The 27,365-nt window shown below is 40.4% G+C and overlaps 1 protein-coding gene across 4 annotated transcripts in view; it reads left to right on the top strand.

Moving 5' to 3' along the window:
- CPEB2 (cytoplasmic polyadenylation element binding protein 2) overlaps positions 1-21,657 on the top strand; it is a 64,141-nt gene extending 42,484 nt beyond the window's left edge. For all 4 annotated transcript variants that reach the window (XM_083399008.1, XM_083399009.1, XM_083399010.1 and 1 more), the window contains 6 exons: positions 5,187-5,357; positions 7,482-7,571; positions 9,173-9,291; positions 11,794-11,908; positions 13,325-13,506; positions 17,439-21,657. In XM_083399008.1, coding sequence (XP_083255134.1) covers positions 5,187-5,357; positions 7,482-7,571; positions 9,173-9,291; positions 11,794-11,908; positions 13,325-13,506; positions 17,439-17,666 — 905 coding nt within the window. In that variant the 3' untranslated portion in view covers positions 17,667-21,657. The remainder of the gene's footprint in view (positions 1-5,186; positions 5,358-7,481; positions 7,572-9,172; positions 9,292-11,793; positions 11,909-13,324; positions 13,507-17,438) is intronic.
- Positions 21,658-27,365: the final 5,708 nt, after the last annotated feature.

Here is a 27,365-nt window from a genome sequence, read left to right as displayed (position 1 = left end):
GGTATCCATGTCACCACACCTACCACTCTGCACAGAATCCAGATGAAACTCGTGTCTTAAATCTCTGATACTATATTATTTCTGATAGCAATTGCTTGGCCCACACTTTGCAAATCACAGCTAAAAGTGAAATACGCAAAGGTACCAATAATCCTTATAGCTCATCCACTTCCTTACCAGGGTGCCATTTTGTAGCTGGCTAATTTGTTCCAAATACTTGGAGGTGAGTGAGTGGGTGCCAACCTCTATCATTTGGGAAGCTTTGTGCATATTGGCTGGTGAACATGTGTGCTTGCGCGCGCACACACACATACACAGCTGTCTCAGCAATATCCAACATCCCGGAAGCAAACTTACACTTTGTCTTCTCCCTCCTGTGTTCCCTTAAAATGTTGCTCTGAAGGTTGCCCCAACCCTCTGGGGCAGATTTTAGGGACACATTGGTGGGGGTGGGGGCTGCAGAAAGGAGTGGAGGAGGAGGAACCCTCACCACGTAAATGGACGTCTGTCCTGCTTGTGCACAGACAGCATTGGATATCACCCTGTTTCCAGTGGAGGATGTTTCTTTGTTAATATGTATTGATGAAAGATGTTATGTATGCAAAAGAGAGAACTTTTGACTCTCATTCTGCCCTTTGCACTTCACTTTGTGGTGTTTTCTTAATTATGTGGGTGTTGTTGCTATGACAACATGAGCTTTTTGGGTTAAGAGGCTAACAGCATGTTAAATGTTCTTTTCTCCTGCTTTGTGGAGTTGGCATTCGTATCAGTTCACCATAGTTTTATTCAGATTCTTTTGGTTTGGTTATAATTCTTCCGTTCCTTTTTTCAAATATTTCTTTCCTCTAGGGCAAAAGTGCATCTTTCCACTACCTCTTTTACGGTAGTGGCCTGCATAGTCTTGCAAGGAACCTCATGATAACATGACTCCACAATCATTAAATTGCATCCTAAGTCTTTTGTTTGTTTTGTTTAAAATATTTTTGGTCTGACTTTCAGCCTTCCAGGTTGCTCACAATTTCATATGATAATAATAGATACGATATAAATAACAGTAAAATAATGACAAATGAGACATCTCCAGCAGCAAATTAAGTAACTGTTTTTTCCTGGTGCCTAACCATCAAGTTTGGTGAATAGGTATCGGGGAGTGTGGTCTTCAAAACAACAAGAAAATACCAAGAAGTTGCTCAGCTCACTCCTATGGTGGGGGAATGAAGAAACGGGTCTTCAGCAGATAGTTTAGCAGCCATAAGGGAATAGATATCATGGTCCATGGCCTTATGGAACTTTATAGGTCAAAACCAGTTGTCCCTGGACATGAACTGGTAGCTATGAAAGATCTTCATTTACAGGTGAAGTATACTCATTTCTAGATGTCCTAGCAAACAACCTAGCAACTGCATTCTGAATTATTTGTGGCCCCCAAATAATAGTTAACTACAGTACTCCAGCGTGGATGTTGCCAAGGCATGAGTGACTCTAGCTAGGCACATGTCTTTAATAAAGATTGTAACTGCATATCCTAGCAGCCAAAACACTTCATCCCATCTAAAACATCTACATATAATCTGCAATGCCCGATTTTAAGGCATCACACAAATTGTGGACCAGATTATTTAATAGGGAGTAGAACCCCATCCAAGGCAGACCACCCATTTTATTTTCTGGTCAATTCACACCAACAAACATTACTTTTGTTATATCTTAGTTTTATCTAGTTTGAGTCTCAGTTTATTAGACCATTACTAACTCCAAATACCTGTTCCAAATATTCACAACCCCACTTGGATTGGATTTGAAGGATAAATGCAGGTGTCTTCTGTATAATACTTACTATGCTTTATTCCAAATCTCCAAATGACCTCATTTGGTGATTTTATGTTAAATAGCCTGGGAAACTCTTAACATAAGCATCATAGGGCAGGCCAACTGTCTACCACCACCTGCTTCTTTACTTGAAATATTTTTTTTAAAAAAATAGACAGGGATCTCTTCCTGCGTAGATCGTTCATAAGGGTGGCCCAAGTGTTCCATACAAGGTTGAAAGTCATACTGAAATTGGTTTAGATAATCAGCTTCAGGGACGCGGGTGGCACTGTGGGTAAAAGCCTCAGCGCCTAGGGCTTGCTGATCGAAAGGTCGGCGGTTCGAATCCCTGCGGCGGGGTGCGCTCCCGTTGCTCGGTCCCAGCGCCTTCCAACCTAGCAGTTCGAAAGCACCCCCGGGTGCAAGTAGATAAATAGGGACCGCTTACCGGCGGGAAGGTAAACGCCGTTTCCGTGTGCTGCGCTGGCTCGCCAGATGCAGCTTGTCACGCTGGCCACGTGACCCGGAAGTGTCTCCGGACAGCGCGGGCCCTCGGCCTCTTGAGTGAGATGGGCGCACAACCCTAGAGTCTGTCAAGACTGGCCCGTACGGGCAGGGGTACCTTTACCTTTACCTAATCAGCTTCATCTAGGATTTCTGGAGCTAAATTGTTACTAACTGCTAGAGAGACTCCCTGGGGAAAATGTTATCAGTGAACAGTCAATTGTTACCAAAATCATCAGTGGCCAAAAACAGCTTCTACAGGAGTGCCTCATAACTGTTGCCATCAAGGTAACCAAAATTTGGTTCATTTCTCAGTGAAGCATTCATTGTCTCCCGGACCCAGCCAATCATCCTCTTTACCCTGTCCAGCCAAGATGTACAAAGGTTGAGTGCACAAGCGTAAGTCATACCCCTCCAAGCACCCTGTCAGCATCCTTGGCCTCACTAATGGAAACCTATCCAAGCAGAAGTAACTAACGCTCTCATGGAAGCAGCTCTTTTTGCACTGAAAACAATGTGGAGCCCATATTAAAGGGCATCTGATTGTTTCACTCTGTGAAATTCCTTCACAAATAAGTCACAGTGAGCCACTTTGCTATTTAAATACTCAGAAACGAGGCTGGATAAATTTCATTTACATACAATATTTCCCCTTCCCTCTTTTTTGAAAACAACCACCACCTTGTATATGTTTATTTTCTTAAAGGAGGCATTCTGAGCATAATGAGTTCATAGGCAATCTGTAGGAAAAAAGAAGGGCAACAATACCAAACAAAATGAAAAGGCATACCTTGGCAGGTACTAAAAAAATGAGTACTTTATTTAGAAAAGCATTCCTAAGTTCTGTTATGGCAAACACATTTTGAGTATGACATCTTCTCATCAGAGGCAGTGCTTTTCTTCTGAATGAGACGTTCCTTTGTATTTTGGGAGTGCTCTCTGAAAAGACAAAGAAACTTCTCATTCCGGATACAAGAAGTATCTACTGCCTCTGGTGACGAGATGTCATATTCAGAATGTGTTAGCCATAATAACGGAGCATAGGAATGCTTTTGTAAATATTGTGTGGTATCCGAAATCCTTGCGCAGATGGAATGAGTTTGTTGGACACCACCCAATGAATAATATTTTTTTCAGCACCTGGTGAGCACTGTCTCATTTGTTTGGTTGCTGTTTTGTGTTTTTGTTTCCAAGCAAACTCCTGTCTGGTTGCTGAGCCTCAGTGCCAATCAGGTGCTTTCATACCATAGCTGAATTAAAATTTGTTTCAGCCACAAAAGCTTTCCCAATAAACTGAGAAAAATCTACTCTGAAATACCATTATCTTCTGTAGTTTCCTCTGAACCAGTCAGCTAGCCATCTATGCCCAGTTTCATTGGAACATAGGAGATTTAGCAATATGTATGACATCCCTCTGGTTTTATGTGCAGTTTGACAATTGCTGGCAAATGGAACATATTGGACTGTTTACTTGCTAGTTTTTAGGATGTTTTCATATTAAAATTAATTCTCTGCTGTCTGAAGCACCAATACTTATTCATTTCTTACTTTTTTTAAAAAATAATTTTATTAAACAATTTATAAATAACATTTTGCTGCTGCAGAAATCCCTGAATCGTTTATTTAACAATGACGTGTGTAAATGTGGTTGCCCTCGAGTGGAATGCACGTAAGTGGGTGTGGGTGTATGTAATCCTACTAAAGGTCCCATCTGGATATCAAGTAATCTTCTATAAAAAGTAGCTGCAATTCCTTTTTCTCCTACCCTGGTAAAATATTATTGCAGATTCAAAGCTAGTTAGGGCCCTACAAGCATCGGTTCAACAACAGAATGAGCCTTTATGTACCCAGCCAAGCTCTTACTACCCAAATCTGTTCTATTGTAACTGGAGAGCAATGCCCACTAAAAGAAATCTCTTAAACAAACTGTCCTTTTTATTCTAGTTAATGTTTTGCTTCAGTATAACAGCAGCTAGGCCTGGATAGTATTGCAAAGGGATTAATGGAGAACAAACCAGGGAAAGACAGGACTGCTATGAATGCTATATTGTAAGCGTGGCTTTTGTAAATGGATTCTGTATTTGTTTGAGCATGCAAGTTCCACATTGGCTAAAATGGTAATCCCACAATGGATCACAGCCCGAACTCTGAAGCACCGATATTGTAACAGTTCTAATTATATTTATTCAAAACAATATAGTTTTATTAAAGCAACACATTAATCTTTTCTTTACTTTTGAAATTTGCTTTCCTTAAATATTTTAAAATTGGCAAAAATGATTTTTTTGGTATTTGAAAACATAATTCCTTTAATCTTTCTTTCTTTCTTTCGCATTGCAGAATTGGCATTTGTATAGTGCATTAAAACACTTCACTTATGTGATCTTAGTAATCCTTATGGCAGCTTTATAGGGATGTCTATTATTGTCTTCAACTTGCAGGTTTGAATGCTGATTGTGAGAGATAGTAGCATGCCCAAGGCTACTAAGGGTCCAAGTGCATGATACATAAAATTTGTGAATACATATTTCACATACAGGCAATGACCGTTTTACACTTATCCAAGTCTGTGACTGCGCATGTGTTCATTCCACAACCTGGAAGTGGCCAGAAAAGGGGGCAAGGCAGAACGTAACCCCCATGCAAAAAACCCATATCTATTTTTAAACACAGGGAGGTGTGCGTGTCATAATTGGGACTATGCCGTGTAGCAGGTGTGTTTTTAACTTTTTCCTCCCGTATCATGGTCCCAAAGCTACTGATCTCCAGCGTGAAGCTTTCAATGACATCTAGTCTGACCATTAGAGGTTTGAATAAAGAATCCATAAATAACAGTGAATTCTGTTCTCTCTTTCTCCCCCCCCCCCCCCCAGGACGTTCTTCCCTCTTTCCAATAGATGATGGCTTACTGGATGATGGTCATAGTGACCAAGTAGGCGTGTTGAATTCACCTACATGCTATTCTGCTCATCAGAATGGAGAACGGATAGAACGTTTCTCTCGGAAGGTGTTTGTTGGTGGTCTTCCTCCAGATATTGATGAAGGTGAGTTGCTCGATTGGGGGCGGGGTGGTCTTGGAAAAACCAAATAGATGTGGAATTGATACTGCGATCCAATATGCACTTACCTGGAAGTAAGCTTTACTGAAATCAATAAGATTAACTTCAAAGTAAACTTTATAGCACGTGGTCCACACTCCCAAAGGAATAAACCACCCTTAGTCTCTTGCCTCTAGAATAATAATAATAATAATAAATAAATTTTATTTATATCCCGCCCTCCCCAGCCGAAGCCGGGCTCAGGGCGGCTAACAACAATAAAACAGTACAAAAGTTCAACACAACACAACACTCTAAAATCATTCATTATAAAATTAATTCAAATCAAGCCACTGGCAACCATTGGGCCAGAGCTCCGCGAAGATTGCCGAGGGAGGGAGTCAGGCTGTGCCCCGACCAAAGGCCTGGTGGAACAGCTCTGTCTTGCAGGCCCTGCGGAAAGATGCCAAGTCCCGCAAGCTTGCCCCTTCCAAGAGCAGGAATCCAGTTGGTACAAATAAAGCATTGCTGCTTTTGTATTGTCTTTCCATGTTTTTGAAAGGTATATCAATAAAGGTATGTCTATAAGAGTTTGGTTTTCAAGGCTCTGAAGAGCTAGTTTAATTATAGTTTCATATTTTAAATAAGTGAGGCCAAAAAAGCTTTGAAAACGGGCGCCTCGTTTCAAGTTGGTCCCAGACCCGCCCTAAAATGGGGTCTATCCTCCCTGCCAATTCCTTCTTTAACCTTTACAATCAACCCCCTCAAATCCTCTTCCTTTGCAAAGTCCGGACTATGGGCTCCTCTTCACTTCCGCTTGTCCCATTCCTAGGAAGCACAATAAGTTTTCTGCTTGTCCCATGCTTGGTAGACATGGTTTTTCATTTGTCCCGCCACTTTCCCTGAGAAAACCCATTCTTTACCAGTGAATCAGAACATGCATCGATCCACAGAAAAACGAATTGATATTTGTTCCAATTTAATGGTAAACAGAAGTGGGCTTTCCTGGGGGAAGCGTAACTGTCACAAACTCCATACAGTACTCCTGCGCTCCAGGAGCATTGTCTCACGCTCCTGCCAGTGTGGTCTACTGTGAGCCACCTCTACCTTCAGTTACCCATCTCTCTTTTACAAAGGCAAGTAGATGCTTTTACTCGTGAAAGGTTGGTGGGCTTCCATGTGTGGAAAACCATCTGGGCATTTGCAAGCAATCATTTAAAATGCAGTGTTCAAAGATTGTTCAACGGGAATGTTTAGTAAACCCAAATGGTTCCATGTAAGAGAGCTCACACAGAACTACTTTCAATGTGAGCCATTTAAAATTACATTATGTTAAAGGTAAAGGACCCCTGACCATTAGGTCCAGTCGCAAACAACTCTGGGGTTAGGGGCTCATCTTGCTCTATAGGCTGAGGGAGCCGGTGTTTGTCCACAGACAGCTTCCAGGTCATGTGGCCAGCATAACTAAGCCCAACAAATACACAAAATGTAACCGGCTGTGCATTCACATAAACAATTCTCTTCTGTATTTTTATCACAGTATCAAATACTTCTGTTGCACATAATCAACACATAAAGTACAACAATGTAAACAGAAGTCCCAATACATCAGTTCATTCATAGAGTCCAAATATCTGCTAGTTTCTGTTCCACATATGTCTTTGTATGTTCATAAAATCCAAATGGAAGCTTACTACAGTTCCACAGAATCTTGACAAGGATTTCCGGAATAATGCCTTGTTTCGCCCTCCTGGGCTTTATCAATTGTATTTTACATAATGCTAGGTTTGATGTTGTTCAGCATGACAAAGCCACTTCTGGTGAACCAGAGCAGCACACGGAAACACCGTTTACCTTCCCACCGGTGTGGTACCTAGTTATCTACTTGCACCGTGCTTTCGAACTGCTAGGTGGGCAGGAGCTGGAACTGAGCTTACTCCATTGCGGGGATTCGAACTGCTGACCTTCTGATCAGCAAGCCCTGGGCTCTGTGGTTTAGACCACAGTGCCTCCCACGTCCCCTACATTACGTTAGACTTAATTAAATGGTTCACAAGTAGCTGTGGAAAATGTTAAGAAAGGAAATGCAGGCCAATACATTTACTCAATAATTTGCATTAATTTTTTTAGATGAAATTACTGCTAGCTTCAGACGATTTGGACCTTTGGTTGTTGACTGGCCTCACAAAGCAGAAAGTAAATCCTACTTTCCACCAAAAGGTATTGCTTTTCTGAGTTCTTCACTCCATATAAGGCAGTTTTTGAAGAGACTTGAAACTCATTCACACATGTGAGCCATGCTTCCCTCTATTCTTTATCTGTACATGAATGTGTGGTGACTTGGGCAGTACACATAACAAAGTGCAGCATCCATTACTATATTTATAGAAGCTAGAGAAAAGTGTCAACACACTTGTGAAAGTGGCTGCTGATGACTGCAGTTAGTCTCAATATGTAGCCCAGTTCATCATATAGTTTCTCCACAAATTTACATACAGACACTGTTTCCAATTTGTGAACTAGCCCTCAAAGCCTGTATATCATTTCTCTGTATGAGAGGTAACACTGCATGCTGCTATGGGAGCAGGGGAGCAAGGTGTATTTCATTCCTTACCAGAATAAAGTGACGGTCTTACGTCATACTAAATTAAATTACTTTCCTTACTTTTAATATACCACATGACAATTCAACAGAAGACATGCACCTACTCAAACAAAACCAAACTTATTTGTAGTACACCCAAAAAGTAAAGGTAAGTATATTCACTCATAAGAAAAAAAATCCAAAACCAATATTAGGACCTTTGCTAGGTAAACTAAAATGTCGCGAAATAGTGTGCAAGCTTCAAACCCTCCTGATGGGGAGCTCAGGTATCCATCTCTACAGCTGCTCAGTAGCTATGGACTATATTCTTAAAACATACAGTGGTACCTTGGATGTCAAACTTAATCTGTCCTGCGAGTCCGTTCGACTCTCGGAACTGTTTGAAAACCAAGGTGCAGCTTCTGATTGACTGCAGGAGCTTCCTGCACTCATTTGGAAACTGTGTAAGCCCCATCGGACATTCAGTTTCCCAAAAACATTCAGAACACTCACTTCTGGGTTTGTGGCGTTCAGGAGCCAAAATGTCCAAGTACCAAGGCATTCAACAACCAAGGTACAACTGTATCAGGCCCTGGAAATAGCTATTCCCAAAGGCGCCATAGTCCACTCAGGGTGACATCCAGCCACTTCTGCAGCATATAGAAGTTCTCTGTAGTGTCAGTTTACAAGGGAGTCCCATTGAAGTCTTTCATCCATTTACTGAACATTATTAGATGGAAGAGAATGAATGAGTCAACACAGCCTTTGAAATAAGCATTATAGAAGGTAGCTTCAGTGTTGTTGGTATCTGCTCTATTATAGTACAGTATGTACTACTTTTCTACAGCCCATATGTAAACAGAGGAAGTAAAAATGTGAGATTACCTTGTGAATTCCCTCTCTATGTTTCTGAGGTGGGGCAGTCTACCCACCCTAAAAAGAAAACTCAGAAAAGGCAGAGTATGTGTTGCTTGAGAGCCTACTCTCTTCAGTTGTTCACTACCCAGAAGTTTTAAAACATGGCCTGGGATCTCATCGGGTAGCTTCAATGCTGGTATGAAAACTTTGCAGGTCCCCATTCTCCTGAACACCCACCTGAAACAATGAATTGTTGGATAGCAGTGCAAGGGAAACTCCTGTGTGCACATGGAAACATACATATGGAGTCCTTTGGTTTTTGGTCATGCTTAAGAATATCTTAACGATACTCAAGCCTTTTTCCCTCTGTGCTGTTCAGGTTACGCATTCCTTCTTTTCCAAGAGGAGACCTCTGTTCAAGCACTGATTGATGCCTGCATTGAAGAAGATGGAAAGCTTTATCTGTGTGTTTCCAGCCCTACTATCAAGGACAAGCCAGTAAGTGAACCTAACATGGCTAACTGTCATTGTATGAAGGCTGCTTCCAAGAGGATGGTGATGAAAATAGCTAGACGCAAGTTGTTACTTAGGGCACGCATTTGATGTGTCTGTTTTCCCCTCTTCAACAATAGCAGTGGTGGAGGGTCAGCAGGATCGCTGCTGCAGGGAAGAAGGTTAATCCTCCTCAGATCCCTGCAGTGGTTCTGCTAGAATTTTCATAACTGTTTTGATCCTTGGACCCAAACATCTGGATATATTCAGTTGATATAAAAAGTTCAGTACCTTGAATATTGAAAGACAGCAACTAAACAAGTTGATCTTATCACAGTGAAGTAATACATCAACCCTGTTCTTGTCTGTTCTGTGCTCTTTGGTAGTTCTGCTAGAGGTGCTTGCATGCAAAATGCTGCATGTTCAAGCCCTTCTGGTTCTGCCCCTGCCACATGCCCCTACATGTTAAACATGCAGCATGTTAAATCAGATTTGTATTTAGTTCCTGACTTTAATGCCAGTGAGCAGGACACAAAAAAGACTGGAACTGTTTATATATTTTTTCATTCAACACCATTCCTTAGTTGTCTACACTTACCCTTCTGAGATCCTTTCAATCAAATATAAAGGTTCAATCAAATGTAAAGGTGCCTAGCTCTAAATATCCTGCACCAATCCTTCTGAAATTTAGCAGTACAGTGGTACCTCGGGTTAAGTACTTAATTCGTTCCAGAGGTCTGTACTTAACCTGAAACTGTTCTTAACCTGAAGCACCACTTTAGCTAATGGGGCCTCCTGCCACCGCCGTGCCGCCGGAGCACGATTTCTGTTCTCATCCTGAAGCAAAGTTCTTAATCCGAGGTACTATTTCTGGGTTAGCGGAGTCTGTAACCTGAAGCGTATAAACCCGAGGTACCACTGTATTTATCTCCTCGGAACGAGCTACTATGCTAGCAAATTTCATCTAATATGGCAAAAAAGAAATAAAAAATTATAGAGGGTTATTTTTAAAATTCATACTTTAAAAGCACCCTGTACCTGTTAGTCTAGTTTGTCAGGTTGTGTTCACTGAGATGGGACCAGTATGAACCAGTGTGATGTATAGTGGTTTGAATATTGTACTCGGACTTGGGAGTCCCAAGGTCACTCAACCATGAAACTCGCTGGGTTACCTAAAATGAGAAGGGGGAGACCAAGTATACCATCGTCAGCTCCTTGGAGGAAGGGTAGGACATAAATGTAAATAACATACATACATACATACATACATACATAAATAAATAAATAAATAAATAAATAACTATAAATTTCATTCAGTTCTGTCCAAAATAGAAGAATGTGGAGCTATTCGTTGATTTCTCCATTATAGTCAGTGAGGAGAGACAAAGGCTCAGGTTTTCTAAGCCAGAGGTCTGATTTGAACCCAGTTCAAGCCAAATTAAACCAATTTTTACAGCACCAAATAAGGGCTCAAACCAAATCTTATAGCCAGTGCATACCCCTTGGTTACTGTTTTCAAAGCTTAAAAAGGTAAAGGACCTCTGACAGTTAAGTCCAGTCGCGAACGACTCTGGGGTTGTGGTGCTCATCTCGCTTTACTGGCCAAGGGAGCCAGCGTTTGTCCACAGACAGTTTTTCTGGGTCATGTGGCCAGCATGACTAAGCCGCTTCTGGCAAAACCAGAGCAGCGCACAGAAATGCTGTTTATCTTCCCGCCAGAGTGGTACCTATTTACCTACTTACACTTTGTTGTGCTTTCAAACTGCTAGGTTGGCAGAAGCTGGGACCGAGCAACAGGAGCTCACCCCGTCACAGGGATTTGAACCACCGACCTTCCAATCAACAAGCCCTAGGCTCAGTGGTTTAGACCACAGCGCCACCCACATCCCTTTCAAAGCTATACAGGCATTTAAAGCCCTTCATTTCTTAATGATGCCCACAGCTTTGATTGATGGCAGATACTCTCATACCTCCTTGGCACTCCTCTTGTGTATTTGCAGGGTCCCAGATATTGAGGATCTATTAGTTCTTTTATTCACTTTAATCTGATCCAAAAACCAAATTTCTGGGATCTATTTTGCCTCATCTATATTCCATACCATTCCAGAATATACCTCCTGTCAGACACCAGTTGTAGGGTAACCCACAAGGTCTCTCTTTTTGCCCTAGCAGCAATGAAAATCCAGGCAAGAATTATTAAGGAGATTGCAGTTGACTTTTGGAGATGCTCTTGTTTAACCTTAATATCTTTTAATAATTAATGTTTTTAATCTGTATTAAATTTTACTCTTTCAATTTGTAAGTTCTACATATGTTACTGTGATTTACGTAGTATTGTGAAGATGTAGGTTTTATGTATGATTCTAGGTAGCACAGTGGTTTTATACAGTATTTTATACTGTTGGGTTTTGTACTGAACCTATTTATATTGTATGTGAATTACCTATGTCCCAAGCATTAATAAACTACATACTTTATATGCAGATCTATTCTTTGTTGTTTTAATAGGTCCAGATCCGTCCCTGGAACTTAAGTGATAGTGACTTTGTGATGGATGGTTCTCAGCCTCTTGATCCCCGAAAAACAATTTTTGTTGGTGGTGTCCCCAGGCCATTACGAGCTGGTAAGTATAGAATTGTTAAAGCACCGTAGCAAATTTTAACATTGCACTATCTTTGCATTATTTTAAACACACATACCACCCTTGTTCACAAGCTAGCTTAATTGTGGTACAGTACTTTGATTTCAGCCAACAACAGGCCACATAACAAAGACACAAACAGGAAGACCAGACTGTGCAGTAAACTGAGATCCCAGTGTTCTCCTCTGATCTGCCCTAGCGACACTATTACAGGACATAAGCAAAAGTGCAAAAGAATAAGTGGATGCAAATCTGACATTTTGGTAATATCCAGAAATGAGTAGGTGAACAGTTCAGTCTACTAGGAAACTGTGTAACTGACCTCAAGATAACCATTTTTGAACACAGACAATTGGAAGGGAAACTCCACTGAGAGAATCAGATGGATTAAATTTATTAGGCAAATCAGTTCTGTCACCTATGGCTTGAATCGAGATTATACTTTTTTAAAAAGCTACATATGACAGTTTGAGTACCAATACCAGGATGCATGTGCTGTTACTTACACTGCCTCGTTAATTGGTCACTAACTATTTTCCTTTTATGTAATAGTCACTGCCTGTTCTTTTTGCATTTCATTTACTCTTCTACATTTCCTCCACCCCATCTGTTTGCCATTTTAGAATTATGCTTCATGTATTAGATGTGGTGCTTTGTGGTCCACAAAAGCTTGTGCCAAAATAAATTTGTTAATCTTAAAATGCGTCAAGTTACTTTCACGTATTGTCAGGTACTGTTAAAGAGCTATTAGTAGGCATTCTCATAAGTGTTTGCTAGGGATTTGCTATCAAACAGGTGCTTGTGTCAGTGCTTTTTGGCTGCACCCTGTGGGCCAACTTTGAAAGGTGAATCAATCACTTGGCACGCCCACCTGTGAAAATCCGGACATCAAAGGTTGAAAAGGGAATGTGGGAAGGCTTGATACCTTGTGGGATCAAAACCACGCAGTCCTAAAACCCTTCTCATCACTACAGGTTATTGCTAGCAGTTGAACAAAAATAACTGCAACAAAATGTCTAGACATTTACTTCTGCCTGTAGGAGGCAGCATGAAATGCCACTGGTAAACCCGTCTCCTTTTGTCTGAAAATTGATATTTGTGCAATACTGTTGCACCACAGTGGGTGTTATCCCCCTTGCTAACACAACAGCACTGCAAGCAGGTGTTGCCTGGTGCCGGGGATTGTAGCCTTGTACAGTACAAGTTGCCCTTTTGTCCCACCACTGCTAGCTTAACTCTTAATTCTAGGCACTGTTTTTGCTGTTCAGCAAACCACAGAATCCATGGCTTATGGGTTTTCCCATCCCATAATCTATTATAGTTTATAAATATGTGTCCCATTTAAAGTGTATCAACTTATAGTTTAATGTTACTGCAATGTTTTTTGTTCTTCTGTAGTGGAATTAGCCATGATAATGGACCGTCTGTATGGTGGAGTTTGTTACGCAGGAATTGATACAGATCCTGAACTCAAATATCCAAAAGGTGCTGGGCGAGTTGCTTTTTCCAATCAGCAGAGCTACATTGCTGCTATTAGTGCTCGGTTTGTTCAGCTTCAGCATGGTGATATTGATAAACGAGTAAGTTGTATCAAATTAATATCCATCATGACATTGCTGTATTTCATAGCAACTATTATTTTCTGTGGGAGCAACTGGACAGACTGCATTTTGAAAAGCATATGAGGGTCTAAGCATGGGAGGGGGCACTTTACTTGGGCGCAAAGTCAAAGGGTGTATGTGTGTGCGCATGCGCACAGCCTGGGCTGCAAGCCAGTTGCCGTTAAGAAAAACGTATTGCCTAGTGTCTGTGTGGGATGTCAGGATCTTACAAGATGTTAAGATTAACTGGCTCTAATCTATTGGAGGGTTAATATTCCTCCCATGGTGCCGTAGACCTGCTCCAGAGCTTGGAGCTGCATTTGCTCTTACACAGTGCTTTTCTTCTAGAAAAATAAGTGCTGGTACTCACCATGACGTTGTTACAGTAAGTCACATCTTTTAACCAAAGAAAGAGAGGTGCTGGTACCTGAAAAAGCACTGCTCTTAGAAAACACACACACGCACACACACACATGCCAATTATATATCTCCACTGCCCTATCTTTGAATATGTTTCCTGCTACATAGCGTGTTTCCGTCCAGTATGATACATCAACATGTGATTTCACTGAACATGTAGATGATTCCTGAAGCACTCAGCATGTTTTTCCAGAGAGACATTCATTCCAGTGTTCAGTTGGTGAACCTTCAACAACAGCTGGGGAAATTTCCAGTAGGGCAGCCCCTTGCCCTCCCAAAATAAGTCACAGGTCCCTGTCTACTGTCTCCCTGCAGGTTATTCAAGTCAAGCTAGACCTTTCAGTAACATAGCCAAGAGGAGAATAAATCAATCTCCCTATGCAGTAGTTCCAGTTCCTCTGGTTTCTTGAAAACCTCTCTTCTCTCTGAACCATATGGTGCTTATTTTAATTTCTTGTGTATTAGAAGTCACTTTGGTGGACACAGAGCCACAAGGTGGTTCATATATGAATAAATGCATGATTCATACAAAAAAGCCAAAAGTGGACAGTCAGTCAGAAATTATCTCTGTCAAGCTTTGATAATTGAATATTTATCTCAAGGGGATTCTTACCTATGTTTTGTGTTCAACCTATATTTGGGCAACATTTGGATTTGATTTCATTATGTAAGAAGTTGTTTAGTGATAACATTGACTAGCATGACAAGAAGCAAGTCAAAGGTGGGGAGGGGTTGCCACAGATCTCTGGCAGCAGAGTGCTTGAGATAGATAACGGAAGGTGTTAGTTGGTCTAGATCATCTGATCATGTCAATCAGCAACAAACAGTGACTTACAAAATATGGGCAACACAGAGATTTTTGGTGCCAAAAAAGTTACACCGAGGTGAAACTGTATCCCGAATAAAAGTCTCACCAGACAAGGTTTCCAAAACTTCTGTGTACTTTGGCCCCTTGATGAGCTTATAAAATGGTTGTCGACCCCAATCCAAATTCTTAGGAATATCTTTGAGAGTTTGAATGGGCAAATAGCACATTGTACTGACTGACGTGTGTCAAATGCCTACATATGTTTGATCTCTACCTGTTCGTCACACACCCTCACCACACTGATTTGAAGGAACAAAGTCCACTTATGTTGAGGAGTATGCTTTTAGGTCTCACATAGGTGGGATTGTATGGACACTGGGTACAGCAAGGAGTCAGAGCCGGCATGAACAATGCCACCCCCTTCACACACACACCAGTTCTACTTCGATTGAAAGTCTAAACATGTACATAAATCATCATATTGTGAAAGACACGCAGGAACAATCAACTTTTGGGGAGTAGTCAGTTGAATTTATTTGTGGGAACTATTGGTCATCACAGAATACATCAATTTAAATAAAGGCTGTTTTTAGAAACTTGTAACATTTAGTTTTTAAAAATTTATATTCAGATATACTAACCTTTTGCAAAATTAGTAAGGATTTCTCAGTTCAGCAGCAAGCACAGGTCTCATGCAAATTGGGCACTGGACCTCTGCCATTTTTCCATTTGGGCAGGCAGATTTGTTGAGGAGGAAAACAGTGTGCAAGACTGGTGTCTCTCTGGCAGCCTGAAAATCCACACTGAACCTTAACAGACACCTTTATAAAAGCATGCTGAGAAATAGCTTGCAGTGTTAGAATGAAGATGCTGGGGCTACCAGAGTACCACCACTAAGTAAATAAGAACATATATTGGAAAATTGTTTATTTAAAATGATTTCTTTCAAAAAAAAATCTCAGGGCAATTCACAACAATATAAAAATACATTAAAATACAGCAGCATTTCCAGGGTAGACACAACAAGCTGGCATTAATGAACAGCAAAGGCCTGGGATTATTTTAAGGCTTTTAGCAAATAGAACATAAACACCTCACCCACCTACAATGCTACTGAATCTTTCCTAGAGTGGTCAGGTAAAGAATAAACAAGTTAGCCAAGGAAAGAAAATGATCCAGAACTATTTGATGCAACTACAACTCAAGTAAGAAAAGGATAACATCCATCCTACATATTTCTGCTTTGCATATATAAAATATAACATTTTAATCCTGTATCTTTTTAGGATTTAATTAGCAGAAGTTTTAATAAGATCTCTACATTTCTGACCACTGGTGGAGTCTATTAACACTTTCACATTTAGTCTGCAAGCATAATGTGTGAAAAATCCTTCAGTATCAAATGTAATGTATATATAGTTTCTTTTGATTCATAAATATTGGTAGTTGAAGAATATCTATGATGTCACTTTCTCAGCTGTTATTTACAGCTGTGACTACATCATCAAGATGGACACAGTTACATTATTTAGGTATCTATTCAACCAATTAATTCACTAAACTCTTTTGGAAAGGTATTTCTATAATAGAATGTGTTCCAGAAAACATGTTTCTTGGACATAGGAGATGTTTAAATTATTTCCTCACCCAAAGACATTTCTATGGGGGGGGGGGCATCTGCACTGCAAACACTAAACCAATAAACAATTGTAATTAAGCTGTCAGTTTTGTAATACTTCTAAAAATGTTTTGTTTTTTTTTACCCAAAATTAAAAGGGGAAGTTTTCAAGCAAAATGGAAAGTTTTGTAGCACATGGAAATACCTTTCCAGTGAGAGGTAACACAGTGGAACCTGGTCCAATAGATACTGATGAATTTTGTTCTTTTTTGTGATGGTAGCTACCTTGATGATGATGTCATATTTTTCAGCCACAGAGATTTATTAAATGAGTGACACAATCCATATACACTTCAGGGTCATTTCAATAAGTAAATATTTTTTGAACAAAAACTCAACACGAGAGTCATATACTCACAATTATAAATTTGGTTCACGTGTGTGTGTGCATGTTCACAGCACATCTTCACAATTTGTTGATAGTTGTATATTGAACTGGGATTCTGAATAGATTAACTTTATTATACATACATAGTGAAAACTAGTTAAAACCCATTTGCGGGGGGGGGGGGTGTCATTTTTCACTTATTTGCTTTGATTTCCTGGCTCTGATTTTTACTGTAAACTCTAATTTTATAATCTATAAAACTATTGTAAAAGTGCCTGTCAAAATTTGAGAGGGCAAGCCAAATTGTTCACTGATAATTTTTTACTTCTTCATTTTAAGCCCCGAGTCCAGATGTAATACTGTACATCATCTTTGCTTCTCACTACCATCCCTATTTCCCAGAAAAAAACAATCCTCGAGGCCTAGTGTGATGAAGTGGATCAGTTGTTAAATTTGAAATACGGGTTGTGTTAAAGCCCCTGTTCAGCATGAAGCTCACTATATTAACTTGGGCCAGTCACTATCTGATATAACTTGACTGATGTGCACTGTCCTCCTGGGGCGAGCTCATTTATGCCACCCTGATTTCCCTGGAGAAAAGAAAGGATACAGATTTAACAACAATATGTGAAGCTAATCCGATCGCTTGTCCTCTTGTGCGCTTGTTTCTTAAACAGGTGGAGGTAAAGCCATATGTGCTGGATGACCAGATGTGTGACGAATGCCAGGGCGCACGGTGTGGTGGAAAGTTTGCTCCCTTTTTTTGTGCCAATGTCACTTGCCTGCAGTATTACTGTGAGTTTTGCTGGGCGAATATCCACTCTCGGGCAGGACGTGAATTCCATAAGCCATTGGTTAAGGAAGGGGCTGACCGCCCGCGCCAGATCCACTTCCGCTGGAACTGAGCCTGCTTCTTCTCCAGCATCTCCTTAAGGAACAAAGGGTGCATGTGGCTTACTGTGTTTGAAGATACTGACATGCAGAAGAAATAAGTGCATTCTTCTGCTTCTCACCCCGACTCTCAATACATGCATCTTTTTCAGCAGCCAAAACACTACAAAGCCTCTTGTTTTTCACCAAAACCCTACATCTCAGGCTTAATAATTTTTGTGATATTTTCATGTTAAAATAAAAAAAAATGTTTTTTTGTATTTTCTCCAACTTATTTTTATATGTAAAATTAAAACTAGATATGAGAATGTTTTTGCATAGGGGCACACTGTCTGCTGCTATATTTAGTGGGTGAAGCGTGCACTTATTTCTAAACATGGGTTTTTAACTTCAAGATCTGCCCTAGTAATTTACCAAAGGTAGCAAAAATAGTGAAGATGGGATATGTCTGCTACAAAAAAGCTTATTTTTATTGTTGTTGCTATTTTCAGTGTATACATCGATTAAAAAAAATAGGGTTGATTTTTTGCTCTCCATTTTGACTTGCAAGAAATAATACCTCAAGATAATCTGATTTATTAGCTATTTTTAAACATTTATAATCACAAGCTGTATTAGCTTTGCTGCTATATAGGTGTTGTGTGTAATGCCACCTATTAATACGGGATTAAAACGTTTTAAGATACACTGCATTGCCGATTAAAATGCAGGCAGCACAATATGGCATAAAGTGCCATAGTTTTAGAATGTGAAAAATTGCATGTTTACTTACCTGTATACACCATATGCATGCACTAGATCTAACAAGAGGTGAGTTACTGAAAATGTTTTTTTAATGCTCTGAAATCTAGATAGCATGAGCAAACCGCAAAATTTGTAACAAAAGACACTTGCATGCATTATTGTGACTCAAGTTTTTTTTCTCTAAAAATGTCCTACATGTGTACAATATGCAAACTAGTTTTAGATTAGAAAGTGCAGCCATTTTGTGACCTGGTTGGTAGTGGAATTCAATTTTTGCAGACTGGATGTAATATTGTAATCTCTGTGCAACTTTGTGATGTGTGGTTCTAATTAGTGTGGAGTGGTGTAGCTTAGACACGTTTGAGCAAAATTACTAGATTTTTAAATAGATTTCTATTTATTTCAGCCCTCTTGATTGTTCACGGTTAAAACTTCCTTTACAAACCAAAGATGGCCAGCCCACTGCTAACCAGTCACCAAATGGGAAACTACTGAGAAATGAGCACTAAAATGTGCTCATACAAGAAAACTTAATGCTTTAGTAATAAAATAAAGTCAAAATGGAGATGGTGTAATATACAGACAGCTAGTTGCATAAGCTAAATCTTACCTTTAAGACAACAGTGAAATCTGGCTTAAACTGCGTGTGCTTGTTTGACCTTAGATGCGTTTAAGACTTCTGTCAAACTAGGGTCACTGTTGCATGAAATGTAGTTAGTTGACGGACAGTCAAGCGTAGTGTTTTAATTTTGATGAAGGAGTTCTAAGCGACGACATTGCTTGCAAGATTTTTGAGGGGGTGGGAGGGAGGGGGGCTGTTTCTGGGTTGAAATGCAAGAAATTCATTAGCAGTGTTTTTGTCCTCCACAAAACATTTTAATGCAACTAGCCCTTATGTTTCAATGGAAGAAAGAGCCACTCTACAGTTTAAGCAAGCACCCAGTGCAGAATTGAAAGTCTTATTCCAAGAGAGAAATTTGCAAGGGTTTTGCCCTTGGCAATCCCTTGGGGACAATCCTTCGTGTAAGCAAAGTGTTGCTCTTATATTGGTTGTCTGCAATGTGCTTTTTGGTACTGTTCAATATGTGGTTTCATGTCTAAATCTGCTGTTTCGTTGTGGTTGTGGTTCAAGTTTTTAAAGTTTTAAAGTTGATGCTGTTTTAAGAAGAGCTTTTTAACTGATTTAGTTGTCAATGTACCCTATTTGTTACTTAACCATGATCCTCCAGATTTTTTGGAGTATTCTTTTCTAACCTTAAACCCTGCCAGACCTTGATCCATTTTTGACATTTGTTATGCACTATTTTTATATCTCTGTGAGAGATTTTTTTTCCAACTAGTCAGCTATTTTAAGGCACACTTTTTTTTGACTGACGACATCTCCTTTGCTATACCTCAATTTTTGGAATTTAGAAATGGAAAAAAAAAATCAGTAGTTTTGCAATGTTAATTATTTAGATATAATTTAATTCCGCAGATGTTTTTAACTTTATTTTCATATTTCTTGCTTGAAGTTTAAAATTAAAGAGCCTTTACATGTTTTAAATAATGAAAATGAATATGGAAAATTGAAATAATTGGAGATGTTTAAAAATCCTTTGTTTCTCCCCAAATAAAAAAGAAAACAGTGATACCCTTCCTTTGGTATGGGTAAACTATTCTAAATATCAGGCTATGCTTCTCACTTCATTTCTGGAGCTATTGAGGCTAATAGCTCCTGTAACTTACATCTCCTCTTTTTATTCCTTTTTAAATCCATGTTCCTAGGACACAATCCCCCTGGAAGTTCTCCTGCATCAGCACTCTTTGAAGTGAATGGGCACATTCATCTCAATGGAGGCTGAGATAATGTGCTTTTGCACAGCTCCTGTTTGTTTCAAGGCAGGGTAATAATGTAAGAGACTTCCCTGGTGGATTGCGCCCTTATTTTCTTAACTGTTCAACACTGTATTGGTTTTTGTTTATATAAATCATATTTATTTTACTATTTTTGTAGGAGATTGTTAATTTTATTGTATTTTTGTATTTTTAAAGCTTCTTTTATTTCCCCAAATGTGCATATTGCTGCCCAAACATATGACTGTGGAAGAAAAAAAAATACTTTAAAAGTCCACACTTTTTGTTAAGAAGGAAACATTTAGCATTTATATATTTGTGTATGGAAAACACTTGATATTTTATTCCCTGTTGCATCTGGCTGCACAGAGCCTCTCCTCAAAGATGCTACAAAACTTGAATATAACACATTTTGGAAGGCTGACTAACCTCGATTCTGTGTTGTGACGTGCAATACTGTTTCTAATGTTTGTATAAAAAGAATAACAGTGTAAACCTTTTTAATGCAAATTTTATTTTTTTCATTGCATCTTTTGCAAATTTTATCCACAGTGTCATTTTTTACTGTCAGAAAAGAAAACCCCTTTTGTCATTGCAAATATTTTTTAAAATCCAGAAATCTTTGTACTGATGTAAATGATCGTAGTTATTTTGGATAGTGTTTTGCTAACAAAAGGAGAGACTTTTTTCATGCATATTTCTATTTTGTTGTCGTTTTGGGTTTTGTTTGTTTGTTTTATTTCAAATAGCAAAAATACTTGGAATAATTTTTCATATTCTTGTCATTAATATTATTTTGTATTTTTATGTGGAAATATATAATTTTATGACGCTAATTGCTAAAAGTTTATTTTATGTTGAATTATTTTTGGAGCCTAAATCTTTGTAATATTAAAGCAACTAGTTTCTAAATTCCGAGTTTCTGTAAAGAATCGCACAAGTGGTTTATGGAGTGTTTGGATTGTAATTATAAATGGTTCTTTGATATGCAAATTAATATTTTCAGTTAATTTTATTTTGTATTCCTAATGTGGTGTTAAAACAGTTTTTATTTTTTTCTAAATAAAAAGAAAACCCATGCTTTTTATGGATACAAAGGAACCAATGCACAAAGCACCGTCGCTGAGCACCCTCCGTTGGTTTCAGTGGAGCCCCATAAAAGTCCCAGTGAAATGAATGGGGTGACCCAGCAGCGGTGCTGGCAGATTGGTTCTCTAGTTAATCGCCTTCAGCTTAAAATCTTCTGTTAAAATATTTTAGTTCATTTTACTGTTATCTTCCAGGTGTCTAAATCTCCAGTCTGTCTGTTGTACTGGTAATTTAACTCTGTAATGGAATAGTTTGCTGCCAACTATTTATATAATAAGTAATTTTTAAATATTTGTAATATTGTTGACTGACTAATAAACTATTAAGTTATTGGCATATTTTTCTCTCTGAATTGTTTTGCTTTCTGCTTGAGTCACGGATGAAAAGTGATTATCCTATCGTTAAGTAATGTGTTTCTTCCACAGCCCTAAAAACAGAAGTGCTGTTACCATCACACAAGAAATGCCCCTCGCCACGCTAACTTCTCTTGAACTGGTGCAAAAATTGTACTTAACTTTGTAATGTTTAAATCAGGGCAAGAAGCCTTCTTCAGCCCAAGAGCCCCATTCTCTCCTGGGCAACCCCTTTCGAAGCAACTTATCAGATGGGCAAGGCAAATGTAGACAGAGCAGTGAATGTGACTCTTACCTGTATACAACAGGCTACATGCCAACTATGCTTGCTGGTGGTTTCATAGAACTGTAGAGTTGGAAGGGACCCTGAGCATCATCTAGCTCAGCACCTTGCACTGCATGTGCGCAGAAACACACATGTCCGTCCAGGCAAGCATCACAATTCAAGGACCTTCCAGCCGAGCACAAGCACTCAAGGAGGGTGTAGAGCTGGGACAGGGTGGCCTGGGAGACTCCGGAGCAGGCATGGGCAAACTCAGCCCTCCAGATGTTTTGGGACTACAGCTCCCATCATCCCTCGCTAACAGGACCAGTGGTCAGGGATGATGGGAATTGTAGTCTCAAAATATCTGGAGGGCCAAGTTTGCCTATGCCTGCTGCAGAGGGCTACATTTGGCCTCCCAGGCTAAGGTTCCCCCACCCCTGATACAAGTGTTTTGGATGCACTTATTTCCATGGGACACCTTGATGGCATGTTCTCACTTTCTTGACTGCTTTGCAGCTGTCATTTTCCCTGACTCTCATCTCTCCAACCAGAAAATCCTCCCTGTTCGGATGGTGCTGTCATTCTGCTGCATGTATGCCCTAACGTCCCAGGAATGCATGAATTCTACTGCACTACTTGATTGCCCTTAGTGGACCATCTCTAGAATGAAAGGGAGGACAGATTGCACAGCTCATGAGGCCTTGCATGACCCACAATGGATGCATTCATATTCCTGACATCTTTTCATTTTGACCTCCGTTTTAATAAGCTTTGCAAATCATCTTAGCCTTGGTAGTGAGCAATACGATGGTGCAGGTGCTTACCTGGCCCCTCAGCAGCTGAGTTACTGCTGCTTACGGAAAGGGAAGGGGTAGTGGGATTGCAAATACGCCAACAGGAGCCCAAGATGTTTTCGATCTGCATTTGCACAATGCTGACCTTGCTACCACTTTGCACACGCTGCTGTTTCCTACTGGTTTTAATCATTCTCCAATGGCTTACAAAAGTAAAAACATAGCCATCTTGGAGGCCTGTTGGTAGGGGTGCCAATAGGATTTTCTGCCTGCATTGTGCATGCTTTGTGTCTTACATAAATTTTTATCCTTTTGTGAGTAGGGTATTGGTTGTTGTTTAGTCATCTTAGTCATGGCCGACTCTCCGTGACCCCATGAACCAGAGCATGCCTTGGAAACTCACTATCTTCTCAAAGCTCCTTTTTCATGTCCATGGAGTTTTCATGGCAAAAATACTGGAGTGGGTTGCCAGTTCCTTCTCCATTTAGTCTAAACTCTTGGCTATGACCTGTCCGTCTTGGGTGGCCCTGCACAGCATAGCTCATAGCTTCTTGGAGGTATTCAAGCCCCTTCGCCACGAGAAGGCAGTGATTCATGAAGGGGGTGAGCAGGGTAGAGGGCCCCAAAATAAATAAGGGTTCATATGCGTGTAATAAGATCTCTAGAAGACTGAACTGGTGACAATTTCTTCCTAATTGTATTTCCATACTAGAAAAGCCTTAACCTGTTGAATTTTGACCTGCCGTGTAGCAGTCCTCCAATGCCAGCCCTAAGCCACGCAAAAAAACAACAACCCAGCGCCCATTATTTGTAATAAACCTGTAGATCGTGAACAGATCTTATGATCCTTCAGATGGTGGTGGTATACAGCAATGTTATCAGCACAGGTCAAAGAGCCACCTTGCGCCTGCACATTTTGATTCATAACTTTAGTTCTAAAGGGTGACCCTGCCTATTGGCTCAAATGTGGGGAGGGAGTCTCATAAACTGAACAGATTATTCTAGGCTGCACACACAACACACATATCCTGCCTATAATCTGTGGCAAAGGGATCCAAATATATGTAGGACATGGTATAATGAGCTAAACATCTGGTTCACAGTTTTGTTTCTGTTCTCTATGACTGCTGGTGTTCACTTGCTGATCTTTTGTTTAAAAAAAAAGGAAAGAAAGAAAATCACTTCCATTGTCAGGGTGTCATCATAAATCAGATTTTAACGCTCAGCAATTTTGTTCAAGGAGTTAGACGAGCATTAAAATGGACGTGTTAATACATTAACCTTCCACCTCTGTAAAATGCTGCCTTGGGAATGAAAATTGGATTGGTGTCTAACATCATGGTGCATGAGGTCCATCTATCTGGGCATCCCACAATTGGTGTAAGAGTTGCCCAAGCTAAGTTTGCATGGGATGCTTGAAGCAAGCGAAATGGCATTTCTGGGACCACCAACCTCCATCTTTTGACAGCTTGCTGATTTTCTCCGGTTTTAGGGATGCAAGGTTTGCTTATGATTTTCCTCATGTTAAGGTGATTAATCTCCCCAGAAAACGTAAGAAATCTGTTTCAAATGACGCAGCATCCTTTTGGGAAATTTTCTGACTAAGTAAAAGATGTGGATATTTGTCACTTTAAAGCATGCCTCACCAAGCAGTGCTGGGGAGCAGGACAAAGGCAGGTAGGGGGAGCAGTCCTTGTGTTCACCATCTTGTGGCAGTCCATGTGTAATACGAGGATTCCCTTGTCTGTCGTGATTTGCACTCAGTCTAACAGCTGCAACAAACCAAAGTTCCTCCAAGATCTATACACAACATACAGTACAGATGCAATATATTTTAACAGCGGCAAAAAACAAAATGCATATGGAAGATGGTTAAAAAGTCAAATAAAGTGAATATAATTAGGAAGTTAATAGGAGCAGTTGAATGGGATTAAATTAATGGCTGCGTTGTGGATAAAAGACAGCTGGGGGCACAGGCAGATTGGGGGGAGCACAATCAGTTTGCCTGCGCTGGTTGCTGAGCCAAGAGGCTGATGCAGGAGGCTCTATAACAATGATGAATGACGGAAGGCGGGGGGATGACATTTCACAGGGCAATGCTGAAATTTGAAAGCCCAAAGTCTGCCACTGATGACTTGTCAGTCATCCAATGTCACTGTGACTTCTGGTGGCAATTTTAAAGGGACTCGTTTTCAGCAAGAATCAGCTCACTGGAGCTAGCAGTGCACCTCCAAAGGGATTCAAACCATGAATGAAGAGGAAAGCTGTCCATTTGCAGACACAGTTTGAATCCAAATTGCACCTGCAAATAGACAAAAGTGGGGAAGGGGGCTCAAAGCACCAATCAGCTAATTGGTGATGAAAGTGTGCCTTCACAGGCAGAGTTAGAAACTGAGATACATAATTTAATCAGCAAATGGCACCTTAAACCTGGGTTCCAGTCGCCACAATGGAATGTCTAGATGCCTTTTTTTGTTTTAGTGGAATTATTATTATTATTATTATTATTATTATTATTATTATTATTATAGTGGTACCTCAGGTTAAGAACTTAATTCGTTCCAGAGGTCTGTACTTAACCTGAAACTGTTCTTAACCTGAAGCACCACTTTAGCTAATGGGGCCTCCCACTGCCGCCGCACCGCTGGAGCATGATTTCTGTTCTCATCCTGAAGCAAAGTTCTTAACCCGAGGTACAATTTCTGGGTTAGCAGAGTCTGTAAACTGAAGTGTATGTAACCCAAGGTACCACTGTATTGTATTGTATTGTATTGTATTGTATTGTTTTTTTATTTGTTTGTTTGTTTGTTTGTTTTTATTAATTTCATCTCTATACCACTTTCTAGAACAAATCTCAAAGCAGTTTTAAAGAACAAGTTTAAAGAACAAATCTCAAAGCAATTTACAACACATTAAAGCATCAAATTAAACAATCCAGGGAGGGGAAATAACAAATTCAAGCTTCAAGGAAAATATTTCAGATCCTTCTCTTAGTGACATTTTGCTTTCCCCGGTTGCCAGCCTGGTATCCAGAGATTTCCACATGGTCACAACTGGACCTGTTGCAGACACAAAATGTGCCTCGCGCCTGGCTAATTTTTAACTGTTCACATGCGGTCACTTTCAGCTGACGGCTGCTAACAGCAAACCCCCTTAGTAGCCAGTCCCAATGGGGCTTGTTTGTTTCCCACCTTCTTTGCTGACAGGGTCTCAAAGCAGCTTACAGATAAACTCAGAACAGCTAATACATTACCAGATTTACATATAAGCTAAACAAACTATAGTTTAGGGCCCCACTCTCTTGGGGGCCCCAAAAAATTTAAAGGGGAAAAAACCAGTTGTACATTTCCAAGATATAAGATAAGTTCAACAATTACGTTGATAAAATACGTATTTTGTTACGTGCAAATGGCTTTAGATACCTATTAGGCCCATAAATTACCACATAGCAGATATTCAACACAAAAAAACAGCGACAATTTCTTGTTGACAAAGGACAGCTGGACATATAAAGGGCCCCATTACCTTCAGTAGCTTGGGGCCTCATCAAACCTAAATCTGGCCCTGACCTAATAACACACAGAGAGAGAGAAACAATCATTTAAAAACATGGCACCAGCCCTTTCATTAAAAACTGTCAGTTCCCCAAAACCTGTTGGAATAAGGAGGTGGAGGAAAGACTGCAAGAAGAGAGCCAGTCTAACCTTCCTAGGGAGGAGTTCCAAAGTTTTAGAGCAGCCACTGAGAAGGCCTTCTCCAGCATCCCCACCTGTCCCCACCAAGCATGCCTGTGAGGATGGCATACCATGCCCCCTGCCCAAGACCCCAGAACCTCAGCCTGGCTTAAAGGTAAAGGTAAAGGGACCCAGTTGTGGCCGACTCTGGGGTTGCGGCGCTCATCTCGCTTTACTGGCCGAGGGAGCTGGCGTACAGCTTCCGGGTCATGTGGCCAGCATGACTAAGCCGCTTCTGGCGAACCAGAGCAGCGCACGGAAACGCCGTTTACCTTCCCACCAGAGTGGTACCTATTTATCTACTTGCACTTCGTGCTTTTGAACTGCTAGGTTGGCAGGAGCAGGGACCCAACAAAGGGATCTCACCCCGTCGCGGGGATTCAAACCAACGACCTTCTGATTAGCAAGTCCTAGGCTCTGTGGTTTAACCCACAGAGCCACCCGCGTCCCTTCAGCCGGCCTATATGAGTGATAATCAGCAAGTCCTGCTTGCAAAGGAACAAACAGCAGCTCATTAAAACTCCTGGTCATTCGTTTGCAACTGCATCCTTACCTGTGCCACATCTAATGTCACACCTGACATCAGGTGGGTGCAGTTTCTCCTGGGCGGTTCCTCCAGCCTGCCTTATATCTTGCTTCAAGAGGTTTAGCATTCCAAGGAGATAATAACCTGATAGGTGAGCCACACAGACCTGCAGATATTTATTAATATTTGCCTTGTGAAATGTTGCATCGGGGTGGGGTGGGGATCTTCAAATCTACTTTTGGGAAAAGAGATTTAGAAAAGCCAAGTACAATTAATTTTCAGTGTAATCTGCTTAGCCCGCTGGATATTTTCCGCAGAAGCTGAAAGGTGTTTCAAAAAGCTAGCGCTGATCAGAAGCTGCAGGTGTTCTGC

The sequence above is a fragment of the Podarcis tiliguerta genome (genome assembly GCF_965153285.1).
Source record: "Podarcis tiliguerta genome assembly, chromosome: 9".
In the NCBI taxonomy this organism is placed as follows: Eukaryota; Metazoa; Chordata; class Lepidosauria; order Squamata; family Lacertidae; genus Podarcis; species Podarcis tiliguerta.
Note: the sequence above shows the minus strand (reverse complement) of the source record. Positions and strands in the feature narration are given on the sequence as shown.